We start from the raw sequence: 16,560 nt of genomic DNA, 5'->3' as shown, positions 1-16,560 counted from the left end.
CTGCAGGTAATGCCAAAATGGAACCTTTCCCCAATTAACTATTATTGTTGGCGAAAAAACAAAACAAAGAACTTAAAACACACACACACACTGGCCAGGAAATAGCTTTTCAAAAGAGGTTCCCAGAATTAAATACATCAAAAATCCCCTTCCCAGCCCAAAGCCCAAGTTAAGGGAGGCCAGGAAACACTATTCAGTTTGAATTGGGAAGATTCATTGCTTTTACAGTGGTGCCCCGCAAGACGAATGCCTCGCAAGACGGAAAACTTGCTAGACGAAAGAGTTTTCCGTTTTGGAGGTGCTTCGCAAAACGAATCTCCTATGGGCTTGCTTCGCAAGACAAAAATGTCTTGCGAGTTCCTGCAGGGTTTTTTCCCTCCCCCCCTTTTTCTAAGCCGCTAAGCCGCTTATCAGCTGATCAGATAAGCTGATAAGCCGCTAAAAGCCGCTAATAGCGCTAATCCGTCAATGGGCTTGCTTAAACTGCTAGACGAAGAGAATCATGGAACGGATTCTTTTCGTCTTGCGAGGCACCACTGTACTTAGTATGAAGGACAGGAGGAGCAGGAAAAGACATAGAAACAATGGTTTGCTACCTTTAATTTTCAAGTGCTCTCCACATTAAACATTAACTGACTGACGTTTGTTTTTTGTGTGCCTTGTCTCATTTGTAATGCTTTTAAATTTCTCATTCCCAAACTGCAAGTACAATGCCCACTCCCTACTGCCCACCGTGGTGAGAAGTGTCATTTACCTTATCAGAGAGAGAAAAACATGGAAACCCGTGGGCTCAATGTAGCAGGTACCTTTTAATTTCACAATTAACTGGACTTAAAAAAACTGAACCAGTCCTAGAAGATTTCTAGTCTTACACAGTTCTAGATCTTTATCGAGCACCCACAGGCTAAGAAAGAGGATGGGCAAAATCCTCCCCCGCCCCAAAACACCATTCAGTCAAGTCACACTGAAGGTAATTGCACTCTCAGGCAGTTCCCATTTACTGTAAAGGACAATATTACTTCCAGCATTCAAACACACCAAACAGCACTGAAAGCAGAGTACAGCGTTCCTTGAAGCCTGACGAATTGTTGGAAAGTCTCCTAAAATTCTGACTCGACAGTTGTTTTGTCAGATGTAGAAAAATCTTGACAGACATGCAGATAAAAACCATTTGAGTTGCAGTAGATACATTTGGTGAGTAGGGGGGAGCCTTGTGTAGATGCTGTAGCCAAGTGCACACTTATATATGCTTGCATCGCATGACAATAAATGGGTCATAAATACACTCAATTGCAGCCCATCATCTGCATGCACTTGACTGTACCACATATTCCAGGTAACAATATAGGAAGATGCCTCATACTGAGTCAGACTATTGGTCCATATAGCTCATTGTCAACATTGACTGGTAGCAGCTCTCCAGGGGACCTTCCCAGCTCTACATGGAGTTGGCGGAGACTGAAGCTGGAGCCATCTGCATTCAAAGCAAGCTACAAGACCCACATCATACAATGTATTTAGCAGGTGGTACCCAGACTCACGTTTAAGTGCCTGATATAAAGCATTCACCTTAAGCTAAGAAGCAGATCATCAGCTACAGGGTTTCATCAGAACACTTGTCAATTTTGACTCCCGCAACTACACTGTGACCAGACTTTCCAAAGTTAGCAAATCTCCGATTGTTTCAGTGTTTGGAATGATCCTTCCAATTGCAACGAAATGGGACCACATTTTATATTAAGTTGAGCCAGTTTCATTATACTTTAAAAAAAAGAAATCAGTTTCTGATGCCTCCAAGCTAGATTGAACTTAGAAAGGATTCCTCTTTTGTGTTCCTTTTATTTAGATTTTACTGACATTTAATAAATTATAGTCGAAGGAAACATTTCAGCCAGACAGTAATGGAATTCACATGCATGAAACAGACACACTGAGACACACACACAGAAAGAGATCTATAAATACATATATACACACACATATACATATGAACAAACATTTTAAAAATTCAAGTCAGCTTTTAAAATGGCGAAGGGGACATTTGAAAACCCACTTAGAACATTTATACTGTCTCTCAATTAGTTGAAAAGAAATGATTGTTTCCTATTAAAAAGTGGTGGCTTGATATCAATGCAAAGTTTATCTTAAAAACAATTTTGAAAACAAAGCTGGGGGGACAAGATACTAACTTCTGCAGCTATGGTTTAAAGAAATCGCTAACATGGTCTTTGATAAAGTATAGCAAAAAAAGAAAAAAACTATAACCAACCCTGCTACCTCCCTCCTTCCTATCCATTCCTGATTTGTTGTAAACCTAGATTTTTAAAAGCTAGCTATAAAGTATTTTCACAGCAGAGAACAGATCTGCACTCCAATGAGGGCTCTGGGATACATCAACATGGCTGTTTGGCCCTCCCCTTCTTCCTCCCATGTACTATGAACAGTTTCCCTTTCTCTCTATTTACATGTTCTGTCATTTAGTAAAAAAGGAAGTGTTTAAATAACCCCCAAGTTACTCTTTCCTAATTAATCATACAGGTTTCATGATAGTTGGGGGGGGGGAGAGACCCACAAACACTAAAGGAGAATTAAATATAGTTTCACATGCTCAGTCAGAAGAAGCCAAAATCATTCAATAATTATTTTGAAGCCAATAAGCAGGTGGGGGGGGGTGGATCACCCTCAAGATTCTAACAAATTTTGGTAAATTTGAAGGAAAGGGGGAAGGACTTTGAACTTAAAAAAAGAGTTGTGTGGGGTTCGGCCACTAATATAGCCCAATCTGATGCAGGTTTGTTCTGAAGCACAAGTGCGTAGGATTGGAGCCTATAGTTCAAATATGCTTGCAGAAAGGACTCTGCGTGCTATTTGTTATTATCCGCTGCAAAATACATCTTTTTCAAATTATATCATCACATTTGAGTCCTGATAGCACAGTACGATGTAGGAGTTTCACAAAAGAGATTTTTAAAGTCCCGGGGAAGGAAGTTTGAGTGTTAGGCCAATGTCGAATGACCTCAAGAAAGCAAGTCTTTAACACAGAACATTTAACATACAAGAAAGGATCACCGATGCCTTTATGGCAGCAGGATTTTAAGAAGCCATTTTGCCTCATGCAAAAGCGGAGAGACCTTCCAATGGTAATGCTTCCACATGCAGGAGTGTGGGTATTTTTTCCCCCATGAGGAGAACTGATGAACACACAAACAGAACAATATGGTGTCTGGTGAAGGAACAAGGAAGGTTCCGAACAGAAGTTCGGAACCAGAAGAAAAAGCTGAAAGAACATTCCAAGAAGCCACACAACCAGTTTAGCAGGCAGAGAATGCTGTGGAATTGACATAAATTACAAAGAAAGAGAGAGGGCCTGATCCACTGGCACAAGACTAATTCATTTCAATGGTGCTTGTGCAGGAAAATATTCCCAGAGGATTGTGCCCTAAGGAGGAAAACCATTCCCTCCAGTTATTGTGGGTGCCATCTGTCTTCCCTGGAACTAGAAGCCTCCCAGAACTTTTCAAAGCTTCAATCACTCCATTACTTTTCCATTAATATCAATGTGAAGAAACAAAGTGATGCAGTTAAAAATCAAAGCCTTAAAACAAACGAACACTCAAGACAGAAAGGGTGGTGTAAAATCTTCCGTATCCAAAAATCTAGGTTGGGAGCTTTTGTCATTTTTTTTTACCAGTCAAACCATATTTTGTTTATATACAAAAGTACAACTGAAAATATAGTTTTGTTCTCTGTACATATCTTAATATTTTTTTCCCCTACAAAAAGGAAAAGCTCGTCTGCATTTCTAAACAAAATAAGATAAAACAAAACCCCAGATCTCTCCTCTAGCTAGTCCAGTGAAAACTCAACAAGATTCAGTCCAAGGAAATGATATCCGGCATGACGCCAAAGAGAGAGGCTGGGTCTGTGTTACTTCTGTTGGCCACGGGGTGGCCATGGGTCTCTCGCAGGCTGTTGGAGGACACGAGGCTGCTGTTGCTGCCGCTGTTGCTGCCGTTAGTGGCTGGAAGGGTGGCACTCCCTCCTGCGTTCAACTGATCCAGGAACATCTGAGACGAAGCATAGGGGAAAAACCGGGAGTGCAAAAGTTCTGGGTCATCTGAAGCAGACACGGCGGCGGCTGCAGCGGCCAGAAGAGAAGTGCTATAATGCTGGAGATGTGAAGGAGGACAAAGGGCAGCTGTGAGGCACTGGAGAGCAGGTTTTAATAAATGGCACTCATGCATGTTTTTGCTACTACTCCACTGTTTTTATTTCACGCCCTTCACCGTAAGGGTGGGTTGCAGCAATATGCTCACACAATGATAAAGACAAGTAAAAGCCGTTCCAAGCAAAACCAGCACAGAATAGATAAAACAAAAGAGGTGGGTCCACAAGGGTTAAAAGGCCAGGGGGCTACAGGCCAACGAAGAGGGGATTCCAAGTACTTCTGGGCAGCTCAGTTTCTTTCCAGAACTGCCACTGTTACAGGTGCCATGTAATTATACCTGCTCCACATTTGTACGAAACCTGCATTTTAATATAGCAGCACCTACACTTCGGAACTCCCTGCCGACTCACTGTATTCTTTTTGGCACCCACTAAAAACATTTTTGTTTTGTCAAGTCTACCCAGACGTGTAGAATGTTGGTGCATGTTTTAAACTGGTTTCAGATTGTTGCTGGTTTTGTTTTCTTTTTGAACATTTTAAACTGATTTTACTATTGTAAACCGCTTTGATACAATTTATACACTCAAGCTGTGTATAATTTTTTTGAAATAATAATAAATAATAAATAATAAATAAAAGGGTCATCAAAACTCCTGCATGCAGATCACAGGCATGTTGGGTTTGTTGGGTGCAGTAATTGGACACAGAACTAAGTGCCCCAAGAATACTGGTTTTCTGCAGTCATGCTCTAGGGAAAAGGTCAGGCTCAAGGTTTCACTGAGAGGATTACTGAAATCAGAGGAGGCAGTATAATGGGGAGGAAGTGAGACCTTGACTGTGGGGAGAAGCCCCACTTCCTATTTACTGGACTTTACTGGCAAAATGCACACAGACTCCTTTAGCATTTCCTCAAGGAAGAAAAAGACCTGAATGCTTTTTAAAAAAACAAGTTAAATGATCAGTTTTAAGCAATACTTTTGCCGTGCAATCCCAGTTGTGCAGGCTTGCTCCCCTCAGTGATGGAAATCAATGCTAGAATAATGTATTCTGGCAAAGATATTCTAGCACATCAAAAATAATTTATAATACTGCCTGGTGGTTTCAGCCACTTGACATTTTCAATTTGGGATACTGTATTAAGAAGAAATTCTCCCTATATTGGATCAAAACTACTCCCCTTTGTGACTGTTCTAGAATCATTTCCTGCCTCCCATTAGCAGCTTACCTGATTGTCTCCTGGTAAGAAAGAGAAGAAGTCCAGTCCTATTAAAAAGGCAAAATGAAACAGGTTCATTTTCTCAAAACACACACCCCAAAATCAAACAGCTTTAAGCAGAATATAGCACAGATCCTCATCACTCTTGCTAAGCCTCCGGCCTTCCTCAAACAGTGCTTCTTTTAAACTAACCTACGCAAAATTATGTCAGGAAAAAGAAAAATATGTTAAGTATGTTGGTTTTTTTGCTATAACCTTTGGGGACAGGCCTTGTGAAGCCATGAAAAGGGGCCAAACCTTGTAGGGACCATGCTCTGCACATCTTAGATTGTGGGCTCAACCCCCAACACCATCAGTTTAAAAGGACATTAGTAGCAAGGTTGTGAAAGGCTCCATCACTCAAGGCAAATACCTCACACTCAGTAATGTGGTGGCTGCTTCTCTACTACTAATTACAGTAACTAATTCAGTTTATATTCCACCCAAAGAAGCCGAGGGCAGCAAACATATCAATAATATGAAATATGTTTAAAAGCCTTCTGAAAACAATTGAAACATTCTTAAAAAGTTAAAATATCCAAACAGTAATTTCAGGTATTACTATTATCTATGATGTTTGTCCTGTCAGAAACCTACCTTGGAGGTCATAAGGCATGGGTGTCATATGGAACGGGTGCCTGTAGTCTTGTATAAGTGACGTGTTGATGTAGCTTGTGTCAACAGCCGGAAGGCTCGGGGTTCTTGAAACAGGAGAGACTTGATGCGGCATACTTGAAATGCTAAGAAGCAGAAGCAGAAGCCTGAGTTTAGAAGATGGGGCCTGCAGACTCCTCCTGCAGTATCCCTAAAGACTCTGTACAATTAGTTCATCATTAAAGGCATTTTTTTGAAGTAGGGTATTTCCACGCTTCCCAAAACAAAATATATTGTTATATTAAATACACTCATGCCAATACCCTATTGTATTTTGATTAGTTAATCACCTTGGTTACAATGTCAGAGGTGTCATCTAGCTTCCACAATTGCCCCAATACTTGTTATAGGCCCAGAAACTGTACTGCCTCAGGGAAATTCTCAATTATTATTTGTTGTAAAAATGCATTGGATACAGTCTTTTTGCCAGAACCGTAACAACTTTCTTTCTTATGGGTAAAAGAAGCAACAGAAGGGCCACATTTGCCATTAAAATGCCACTGACTGCATTCCATGTTACTCATAATCAGAACACACCTATTGAAATTAATGGATCTGACTGACCGAGGTCCATTAATTTCAGAGAGTCTTCTCGGAACATAACTTCAGCTGAATGCAATACAATGCTTTTAAGCTGAAAGGTTTTGATGGCTTACAAGTTCCATGAAATGAAACAGTGAGCTCTGCCTACACAGCATCATATCGAGGGCTCTGAGCTGCAGCCCACCACTTCCCAAGGCAGCTAAGTGTCTCCTCACCTCTTATTGTTAATGGGTGATGCAGGAGACAGGGAAGGGCAGCTCCTCTTGGCCGATGGCTCCTCCTCTTCTTCATCCGATGAGCTGTCAATGGTTAAGTCAATCACCTCAACTTTCTTATTTTTGCTTGACTGATGAGAGGACACTTGATGATCCACAGAAGAACTTAAGCAACCTAGAAAGAGACCAGTCCAGTGCTGAAGTCCCAATTGGTAATTGCAACGTGTGTGTGTGTGTGTGTGTGTGTGTGTGTGTGTGTGTTAAAATACAGTTAAACAGCCATAAGATGCTGGGGGCTGAAAGGAGTTGTAATCCAAAATATCTGGAGGTCTCCAAATCAACCCAAAGCTAGATAATCAACCTGTTCCAGAACAGTGTGCCTCAAGAGGACTTGATAGCATTGTAAGGTCTGCACTGAGGAATGACACACTTACAAAACACCAAAATCATGAGCCAGAACAAAGAGGAGAAAATGAAAAAGTCAGAAAGCGGGAGCAGAGCAGTTTAGCAAGTCGACTTCAGTAACTCACCTTCCACTCCATTAAAAGATGCAGTCACCTCTTGTGCCTCTTTTTTTGATCTCATAGGAGCCCAGGTTCCGTCTTCCTTAAACTGAATTTCATCACAATCTGTGCAGTACTTCAAGATTTCCATAAACAACCTATTAAAAAAGAGCCTCCTTAGAAACTCACCCATAAAGCATGGAGGAATTTGCACATAAGGAACATTCATGCTTCTGAAATCCATCAGAGGTGGTAAAAACACACAAGCACAACCTCAGTGGTTTCAGACCTTTACATAAAGGGCAAAAATATTTCCAGGCACATTACTTGCTTCACTATACCCAGCTTTTACTGGCTTCCAAAAAGTACTTACCCATCAATTATTAGGTGTTCGTAAGGAGCTTTGTTGTCGCACACAGGGCAAACCCAGGTGGGTTTCTTCTCATTCATTTGAATATACAAAGTGGCATCAAAGCACTGCAGATGTGAACAAGTCAGGGACCTGCAGGGTATCGCCAGCCGCATTTTACCAAGCTATTAAAATAAAAAGCAAAAGCATTCTTTTTATGCCTTGATTTACAAAAAAAGAACAAAGGGCTCTGCTTAACAGAGATGCATTTTTAAATCGTGTAACTCCAGGTAAGTCAAGCAAGAGATTCAGGTTACACATAAGAGTGGAAGACACACTCTCCTTCCACTGTCTGCATGAGCAGCAATCAGTCTACCTCCCCAATATGATCGTCCCAGTGGAGTCTCTTTGATCAACACCTCTGGTGTAAATATTGCCCAATATCTCAAGTCACAATTTGGTCCAAGTCCTATTTTAAAAACCATACACTACAGAACCATTTTCACAGCCTCAGAGTTCACAGGTTTCATCTCTGGGATTGTGTGCTCCGATTGAGAAAAATACCTCTCACCTCTGTAAAGCAACTTACAAAATTATCACTGTCACGTTCAGCATGACGAAGGACAGCCTCTGACACATCTAAGCTAAATTATCTGTCCCATTTACAAGTCAAGGACTGGCAATGATGCCCCACTATCAGGTAGCAGGAAAATGAGATTGCTTTAGGACAGGGTTGGCTACCCTTTGGGTGCCCCCCCCCCAATGTTGCTGGACTGCAACATCCAGCAAGGGGCACAGCAACTTGGACAAGGCTGTCTCTGACATTCACAGTGGAAAGAGATCATTCCTGCTAAAGTTTGACTTGAAACATTCTGCCCCATTCTACAGGCAGCTGAGGCTGACAAGAGCTGTAGGCTATGGGAGACTGCTCCATACCAATTACCTGGCCTTCTCACAAGAGGATATTGCCAGTTTCAGACTTCTGCCCTTCTGAACACCAAGACCCTTTGCATCAATTAACCTTGGGTTTTCAACTTCTATTCAAATTGGCATTGCTACAGCAAATAAAGCCACTTTAGAGAAGTTAAGACTTACTGGGCATAGAAGAGAAACTCTTAAGCTGGTTGTTGCTATTTCACTGTCAGGATCTGCAGTTAGTTTCTCTTTGACTGTCAAGGAAAGAAGAAATGGGAGTGGGGAGAGGAACAAAAGAACTATTAAAAGATCCATCAGACACATTGGTTGAAAAGGCTGGAAAGATCAGCAGCACAGGAATCCTAACTGGAGAAACCATCACTTGCTGTAGGTGGAGTTAGGAAGTTCTGCCACCTTAGAAGCCCCAAGATCAGCTGGCAAGACACCAGGCACTGACCTTTCACCCATGGGATACTGAAGGTGGGAAAGGGAGAGAAAGTCATGGAGGCAGAAACGGTCCTAGACTGAGACCAACTAATGAGCAAAAGGAGAGAAAGGTCTGGAATAAACACCAACCCAGAAAGAACTATAAAGCATCTTGTGGCACCGAAGAGACTAGTAAATTCATTATGACTTAAGTTTTTGTGGACCAGAGTCCACTTCACTGGCTGCATAAAGGGTAATCCTAAATCCAGCACACACACTCATTCACTTCCAAGGTTCAGCAACCCCAAAAAAACAGCATGCAGACCAGCTCACTCCAGTTCAGGAGGCTTTATATTCTGAGGTTTTTTCTTTGCAAAGGAAACTTAAGAGCTGGGCTGCACAGAAGCTGTGGACCCCAGATGCGGCAGAATTATCAGAGCATGGAGAGAACCTTCATTCTGGGCTCCTTGAACATTTCAAGCCCTCATCACAAACAGCAGCATTAACTGCATGAGGAATAGCTATCACTGTGTCTATCTATCTGGACATTTATATTAGGAATATGCATGAAGTGGACATACTTAGTGCTCTAGAATGATCAGGATTCCTGATGCCTTTCGCTCGTAACCTCTGCAACAGGACTGTAGACGACAGTTGCTTGACAAGGTAGACTGCCATAGAATAATTCTGAATAGGAAAAAAGCAAGAATAAATGAGAATCAGCTTGGCCAGTGAGCATGTGTCTTATTTTAACATGTCCAAATCCCACCCACCCACCTGTGTTTTTCCAGCCCTCAGGAACCAGAGGCAAAATTCATTGGCAACGTGTGCAACACAACTCTCATTTATGTCTACACAGTTCCAGAAAAAAATGGAAGGCGCTTTTACTTTTTTGCTCAGGGTCGAAAGACAGACCTTGTGCGAAGAATCAGGATAAGAGTAGGCATGCCCTGCATGAAGCCTTTTACCTTATCAACTCACAGTTGGCAGTGAATTTGGAACAAGAGAACACCAAAAAAAAGTCTGTCCAAATGAGACTTATTATCGCCCAATGATAATAATATTGCAATGACTAACTCAACAATTGTGGCCATTAGGGAAACTCAGCATGTTCCCCTTCCCCACTCCAAAATCTACCAACTGATCGCAGTTTGGCAGGCAGGCAGAACAATGGCATACTGAAGTCTTTGGAGGAGACATAGAGGCATAAGGTGTAAGTACAATTACAAGCATATCACAAATGTAAAAGAAGCTTTAAAAATACTAGCCATAAGCATGTATTACTCCTACAATATATTCCTATAAAAACACTTTGTAAAAAAAAACAACAATCAAGGGCAAAACAAGCCCATTTTCTCTAATAACATTTAAAACATAAAGTTCTTTTATATTTTATAATGTGCTTAAGAAAGATATTCTTGTACCAGCAGATGCAACACTAACATTGAATAATGTAAAAACTGTGGTTTACAAACAGCTTCAAAATGTATTGGCACTGATAGCAAAGTTAATTTAAACATATCTTCAAAGTCAATGCGGGGGAATTAAAAAGTAAATCTGTTACATCAGAAACAAAGTAATAAATATATTGATTTACTCCAAATGCAAGCCTGCTAGCACTGTCTTACAGAATTCCTATGCTGTAAATAGTGACTATATGGAAAATGATTTGTAACTTCAAAGAAGAAATTGGCAGTTTCATTTATTTATTATCTATATCTGCCATTCTTTTTGGCATAAACATCTAAAAATAATTTGGCTACTCTCAGAATACAACAGAAGCGAAAAATAAAATTATCTATTCAGCTAATCCAAATATAATAAGCAGATGGTACAGAAACATCCACTTCCAAAGTAGAAAAACCTATATATGTCACCACCATTTAACAGTTTCAATGAATAGATTGTCAGGTGAATGAATCAATTTGTCTTCGAATTCACCCATATAAAATTAGCCAATTCTGAAGGCATGGAAATCACAGTACTCTTAGTTTGCCAATTACATTTTCCAGAAAACAGAAAAACCTGATTCTTCAAGAGACTCGGCTATTGAGGCAAGATGGTATGTTAGTGGGTTCCTAACGTCACTCCTTCTGTTCAAGATGTTGGTTGTGATGACATTCCATTAAAGGAGGCGTTGAATTTTTAGTGATGCAGTCAAAAAGTTTATTTACTTTTAAAGCTTGTGTTCCACAGATTTCCCCAATAAAGACAGCTGAAGATGCTGATTTCTTATCAAAATATGTGTGCACCTTACTGGCTTTCCCACCTTCCTGTTGTTGGTGTGCTCCTCCTCCCTCCGTGTATGCTATGAAAGTTTGACCAATAGTGCATTGCTCTGTGTAGCAGAAATTACTTTTAAGAACTCCAAACAAGCTGTCTTTGCTAGAGACATTAGAGCTAAATCTCCTGCTGCCTTGCCTGAAAGCCTCAAAACGAGTTGAAAGCAGAGGAGGGTGATAGTGGTTAATTTTAAAAAAATTAACCTGGGGACTCAGGGCTGCCTAGAAGCCACATCCTCTGATCTAAAAGCCTTATTCTCCTGAGCTCAAATCTCTCAAGGCAAGGGTCTTTAGAAGCACAAAGGATCCTGCTGGAATCTGAATCCAATTCTGTCCAGCTTCCATAATTGTAGATACCATTGCTTTTTTAAAAAAAGAAGTGCCAGATATAACAAACTCATACCTTTCTTTATTAAGCATTGCTTAGTATGTTATTAAAAGCGTTTCCCCCATCAAACTTGTAGAGGGCTACATGTTTATTTAATGCTTCAATTAGGGCAAAAGACAAGAGCTGCTAATTAACAGCATTATTTACTGACAGCTTGAATCTACAGAGCGTGGAACTTGCCCACAGCAAGTTTTGATGGAAATTTTGGGGGGTGGGGAAGAGAAGTCACATGGCATAGAAGCTGGAACAAGGTTATTATGCCTTTACCTGAATTACGTTGATCCAGACTGGAAATCTGTGTTTGAAAGTCCCAGATGGTATTGCAAATACTAACACCCACTAGGAGACCTTGTAGAATTAATTACAAGTTCCAGAAGGCAATCATGTTTGAGTCTTGTGGCTACCGGACTGAATGTGCCATGCAGCTCTATGACCCTTTAACTTATGTGGGGGCTCTAAATGTTAACTGCATGGAGTCAAGCAATGGCATTGGGATTGCTTCTTCTTTTGCTTACAGTAAGTCTTTGGAAATCCAATACTGACATCCTTTCTCCATCTCCTTATCTAAGCTTTCTGTTTCTCAATCAAGGACCTACAAAGCCTTATGCGGCTCATACCCATTATCTCAAGGACTGCCTGTCCCCATATGAACCAACCTGGACCATGCAATCGACATCTGAGGCCCTTTTCCATGGACTTCCATGGGAGGTGCAGAGGGTGACAATAAAATAATGGGCCTTTTCAGTGGTGGCTCCCAATCTGCGGAATGCTCTCCGCAAGGAAGTTCGCCTGGTGCCATCGCTGAATATTTTCAGGCACCAGGCAGAAACATTTCATTTTAACCAGACCTTTGGCTTTTAACTGTACGTGGCCTTTGAGAATGCACGGGGCGTTTTAATGGTTTTTCCACCCTGGTTTTAATTTATGTATCTTTTTTCGTAAACAACTAACAAATTTAATACATAAATAAATCTGTCTATATTCCATATCTCTCTTACACGTCTACATACAGTCCATTCAGGGTCCCTACTGAAATGTAGCAAGGTAAACTAAGATATAGTCAGTACATAAAAGCGTAAGAAACTACAGAAAGATTTCCACAAAGGCATTAAATCTTGACAGTACTAGACAAATTCCATGAATTTCTACAGATGCATACAGCCCCAGCTCCGTCCCACCCTTCTGATAGCCAACTGTAACTCACTCTTCCTATTTCTGCAGTCCACGAGACGACGATTGTGTTTGGTACTGTCGTGGACAGCCGCACAAGTGAGGTGATGTTGATTGGTCTGCTAGGTCGCTTTGGTTCAACCCCATTTTTGGTTGGTGGAAGATAGCCCTGAAACAACACACACATCACCATGAATATGCAAAGCAACTTCTCTTTTGCCACCTTGTTTGACCTTGAATGACCTTCCAGAAGTCAGTTATATCCCTTTTATTGATAGGGAACTGAGGTTGAGATGCAGGCACCTGATGCCCAATGACCAGTGCCTCCCCTTACTCACTGCCTTCCATCTCTTAATGAATGGGAAACAACATCCAGTCCCTGATATCCTCCTATAACCTCTCAGGAGGAGCAGCAAACTGGACAGGAAGTACAGAGTAAAACGATTCCAAAGTCCCTCTCAGGATCTCCCACTCCTGCTCTCTTTAAATTTCCCTAGACCCCAGTCTATATGTGAGCGAGGGTGTGAATGGCAAATGGCAATGAAACATTGTTAAGTGGGAGTCACAGAAGAGCTCATTTGCTTTTCTTGTGTGTCACTTGTTGAATCTTTCAATACAAGACTTTGGTAGCATTGCCTTGAATTATCCGGTGCAATTCAAGACACCACTATTCACTTCAATATCCCCCAAACAATTTCTTTCTCCCCGCCCCCAAGAAAACATCTTTAACTATTGGCCAAATTTCTGAGGATACTCACAGGAAGGCTACATGGTTTTCCATTAACTTTCACGCAAAGATTTGGTGGGAAGTGATCTTCCTGTGGGCAGCTGGTCTCAGATAAGCAAAACCTAAAGACAAGACAGTGAGTTCAGGGACATTTTATATTAAATTCTATACAGGGTCCGTAAATACTACAAGTGACATGGGGAAATATCATTATCTGTGAGCCAGTGTCCCATAGTGCTTTGAAGCAGCCTTCACTAATCTGATGCCCTCCAGATAGTTTTGACAACAAATACCATCAGCCCAGGCCAGACAGCTATGCTTCCACCAGCTCTATCACTGTACAGTAAGCCCACAATTTCTCACTTTACATACACAATCACAACTTTACGTGAGTCAATATGGTGGCATAGACCCCACTCCAAGAAAGAAAGAAAAGCACAATTATGTAAGCTAAGAAAATCTACATACATCTTATTTTGCATCCAATTACCAAGTGTGTAAGGTATAATCTGAATTAAATATTTCAGACTTTGAAACTTGGGGGCCTCAAAAGCTTATAAATCAGACAGGCTACAGACTCCTATTGGAAGAGAAGCAAGACTGGGCCCCCAGAGGGGAGCACAAAAGCTTCATTCCCTGAATGACAGATGTTTCTGAAAAGACACACTCTTATCCGCGTATGGAGGCTTCCACAGATTGTGTAGAGCAGTCCCCATCCCGAGGCAAAAATGGGGAAACACCTGTTGTATGCACATCAGAGCGCCATGTCCTCTAGTTCAATCACTGGATGACCTAAAAAGGTATCGCCACCATTGGGAAGAGGATTTGCTTAAGGCCCCCAACCAAATTTTATTTATATCATTTGTATGCCATCTCATATCATAAAACTTCTCTGGATGGTGCACCCAACTAAACTACAGAGTAAAACAGAAAGACATTAAAAAGTATTTCTGAGCCATCCCCTAGATTCCACCATGGATCCTGCATGTAACCCCTGTGGTTAAGGGCTCGTGCCGCAGGCAGCCTGTCACAGGCTTCTTCCACCTAACATAGTCCTATGAAAGCTGCTTACAACCAATGGCTATATTCCTTCCTATTGTTCCCTCTTCCACCTCCACAGCTGCCGCGGCTGCAGCTCTCTCTAATTACTGCTGGCGCACACAGTCAAGATTCTAGAGCTTCAGTTCAGCCACACTCCAATTCCATTCATCTTCCTGATATCAGTGCTTGCTGCACGAGCTAGATTCTCCTCTGTGGGTCTGCAGGCACCTCCCTATCCAAGATGCTGACAAAAGAAAGATCAGACCTCAAAAGGCAGAGGGCTGAATTCAGAGGAAGAGGCTGCTACAACCCTTTCAACAAACATCACTAAACAGAATGAATGAAATTACATGCTCCTGAGGAGACTCAATTATACCCCACATTAATAAATCAACAGCTAGCAAATTGGGGGATGGAAAGAGGGTGAAGTTTAGATTCTCCCCATCACCTGCCTTTAGTTCAATCTGAAACTCAGACATGGATTTAAAAGGCTAATGTTTGCACATGAAGGTGTTAAGCAGAAAGCAAGGTAGCAGTGAACAATCTTTCCCTGTCTCTGTCTTTCTTGAATCCATTGAACAAGATCCTGTTTCAGGGTGGAAAGAGGGAAGAGGAGTTGTGGGGCCACAAGTGAATCAGGGGCTAGTAAAGTGAGAAGCGTGTCAGATGCAATTAAGACACACAGATATCAAGAGGCATAGCTACTAGCACAGAGCATCATTCTGGGGCTTTAGGTCTCATTGATTTAGAAATGGCCACTGGGCTGCATCAAGCACTCTCAACCACAACACATACAGCCTCTCCCCTGAAGGTGCGTACACACACACACACACACACACACACACACACACACACCAAGGTGCAAGTCCTCCTCTGGCAGATAATGACAGAATTAATCAAAGCAGCAGCCAATTCTTCTGCCACTGGCAAGTAAAAGCAACATAGGAAGTAATGAGGAGCTGCTGCTTCTCTGTTTACCAATATTACTGGGAAGGGCGGGTGCATGGAGCTTACAGTGCATAGAGTTATTGTGCTTCTTTCCACAATTATTGGAAACAGAATAATAATAATAATAATAATAATAATAATAACAATAATAATAATAGTTGTTGTTATTATTATTATTTATATACCACCCTATACACGGAGGTCTCAGGGCAAAAAAAAATTATGTAAAATAAGCATGATCATATATGCAAATCTCAACCATCCTTGGTAGAGAATTTAAGGGGGGGGGGACAAAGTCTACCAAAACAAAGACTGAATTGTAGGGAAACAATACCTTAGCTGGACCTGCACAGTGAAGTCACATTTGGTTCCAGAAATATCCCTAGCAAAGACATTAGACATCAGTTAAAGACTGTACATTACAATAAACCAATGCAAGATCTGAGTATTTAAAGGTCTGAAAAGTTAAACATGTCACTCACAGTCTATGCTGAGTCACTGACCAGAACTGGACTTATTTGCCAGGATCATACCTTACTGTCCACACACACACACACACCCAACCTTTGCAGGATGTTAGAGCAAATGAACCTTTGATCTGATCCAGTACATGGGCAACTGACCTCTGCAGTGCTTCCTGTAACTTGTATCACTTTGCCCAATTATACAAACAGAACACATAATAGCAATTCCATAAAGACAGCTTTGGGCCAGCACTCATTAAACGACTCAGGCAATGGACTCTAATGGGCTTTCATATGCTGCTTTGGGAAACAGGCCTACGCTTCAACACACTCAAAAAGCCTGGGATCCATCTTGGGAGGCTCACCAGGCAAGCTCTTTTATTTTCCTGAGCCTTTTAATCCAACCTGTTTTAATTCTACTGATTGCTCTGACACTCCTTGCTTACTTACTTACCTATTTTCTTACATTTTATATCCAGCCTTTCTTCTGACATGGAATCCAGGGGAGCAAA

The 16,560-nt window shown here is 41.3% G+C and overlaps 1 protein-coding gene across 3 annotated transcripts in view; it reads right to left on the bottom strand.

The window, feature by feature from the left end:
- Positions 1–539: 539 nt before the first annotated feature.
- PIAS1 (protein inhibitor of activated STAT 1) overlaps positions 540–16,560 on the bottom strand; it is a 50,598-nt gene continuing 34,577 nt past the window's right edge. For all 3 annotated transcript variants that reach the window (XM_082198497.1, XM_082198499.1, XM_082198498.1), the window contains exons 4-14: positions 15,919–15,966; positions 13,627–13,717; positions 12,903–13,037; positions 9,610–9,715; positions 8,783–8,856; positions 7,712–7,872; positions 7,366–7,496; positions 6,836–7,010; positions 6,021–6,163; positions 5,394–5,431; positions 540–4,169 (exon numbers count right to left, since the gene is read on the bottom strand). In XM_082198497.1, coding sequence (XP_082054623.1) covers positions 3,873–4,169; positions 5,394–5,431; positions 6,021–6,163; positions 6,836–7,010; positions 7,366–7,496; positions 7,712–7,872; positions 8,783–8,856; positions 9,610–9,715; positions 12,903–13,037; positions 13,627–13,717; positions 15,919–15,966 — 1,399 coding nt within the window. In that variant the 3' untranslated portion in view covers positions 540–3,872. The remainder of the gene's footprint in view (positions 4,170–5,393; positions 5,432–6,020; positions 6,164–6,835; positions 7,011–7,365; positions 7,497–7,711; positions 7,873–8,782; positions 8,857–9,609; positions 9,716–12,902; positions 13,038–13,626; positions 13,718–15,918; positions 15,967–16,560) is intronic.

The sequence above is a fragment of the Podarcis vaucheri genome (genome assembly GCF_965113315.1).
Source record: "Podarcis vaucheri genome assembly, chromosome: 14".
NCBI lineage: Eukaryota > Metazoa > Chordata > Lepidosauria > Squamata > Lacertidae > Podarcis > Podarcis vaucheri.
Note: the sequence above shows the minus strand (reverse complement) of the source record. Positions and strands in the feature narration are given on the sequence as shown.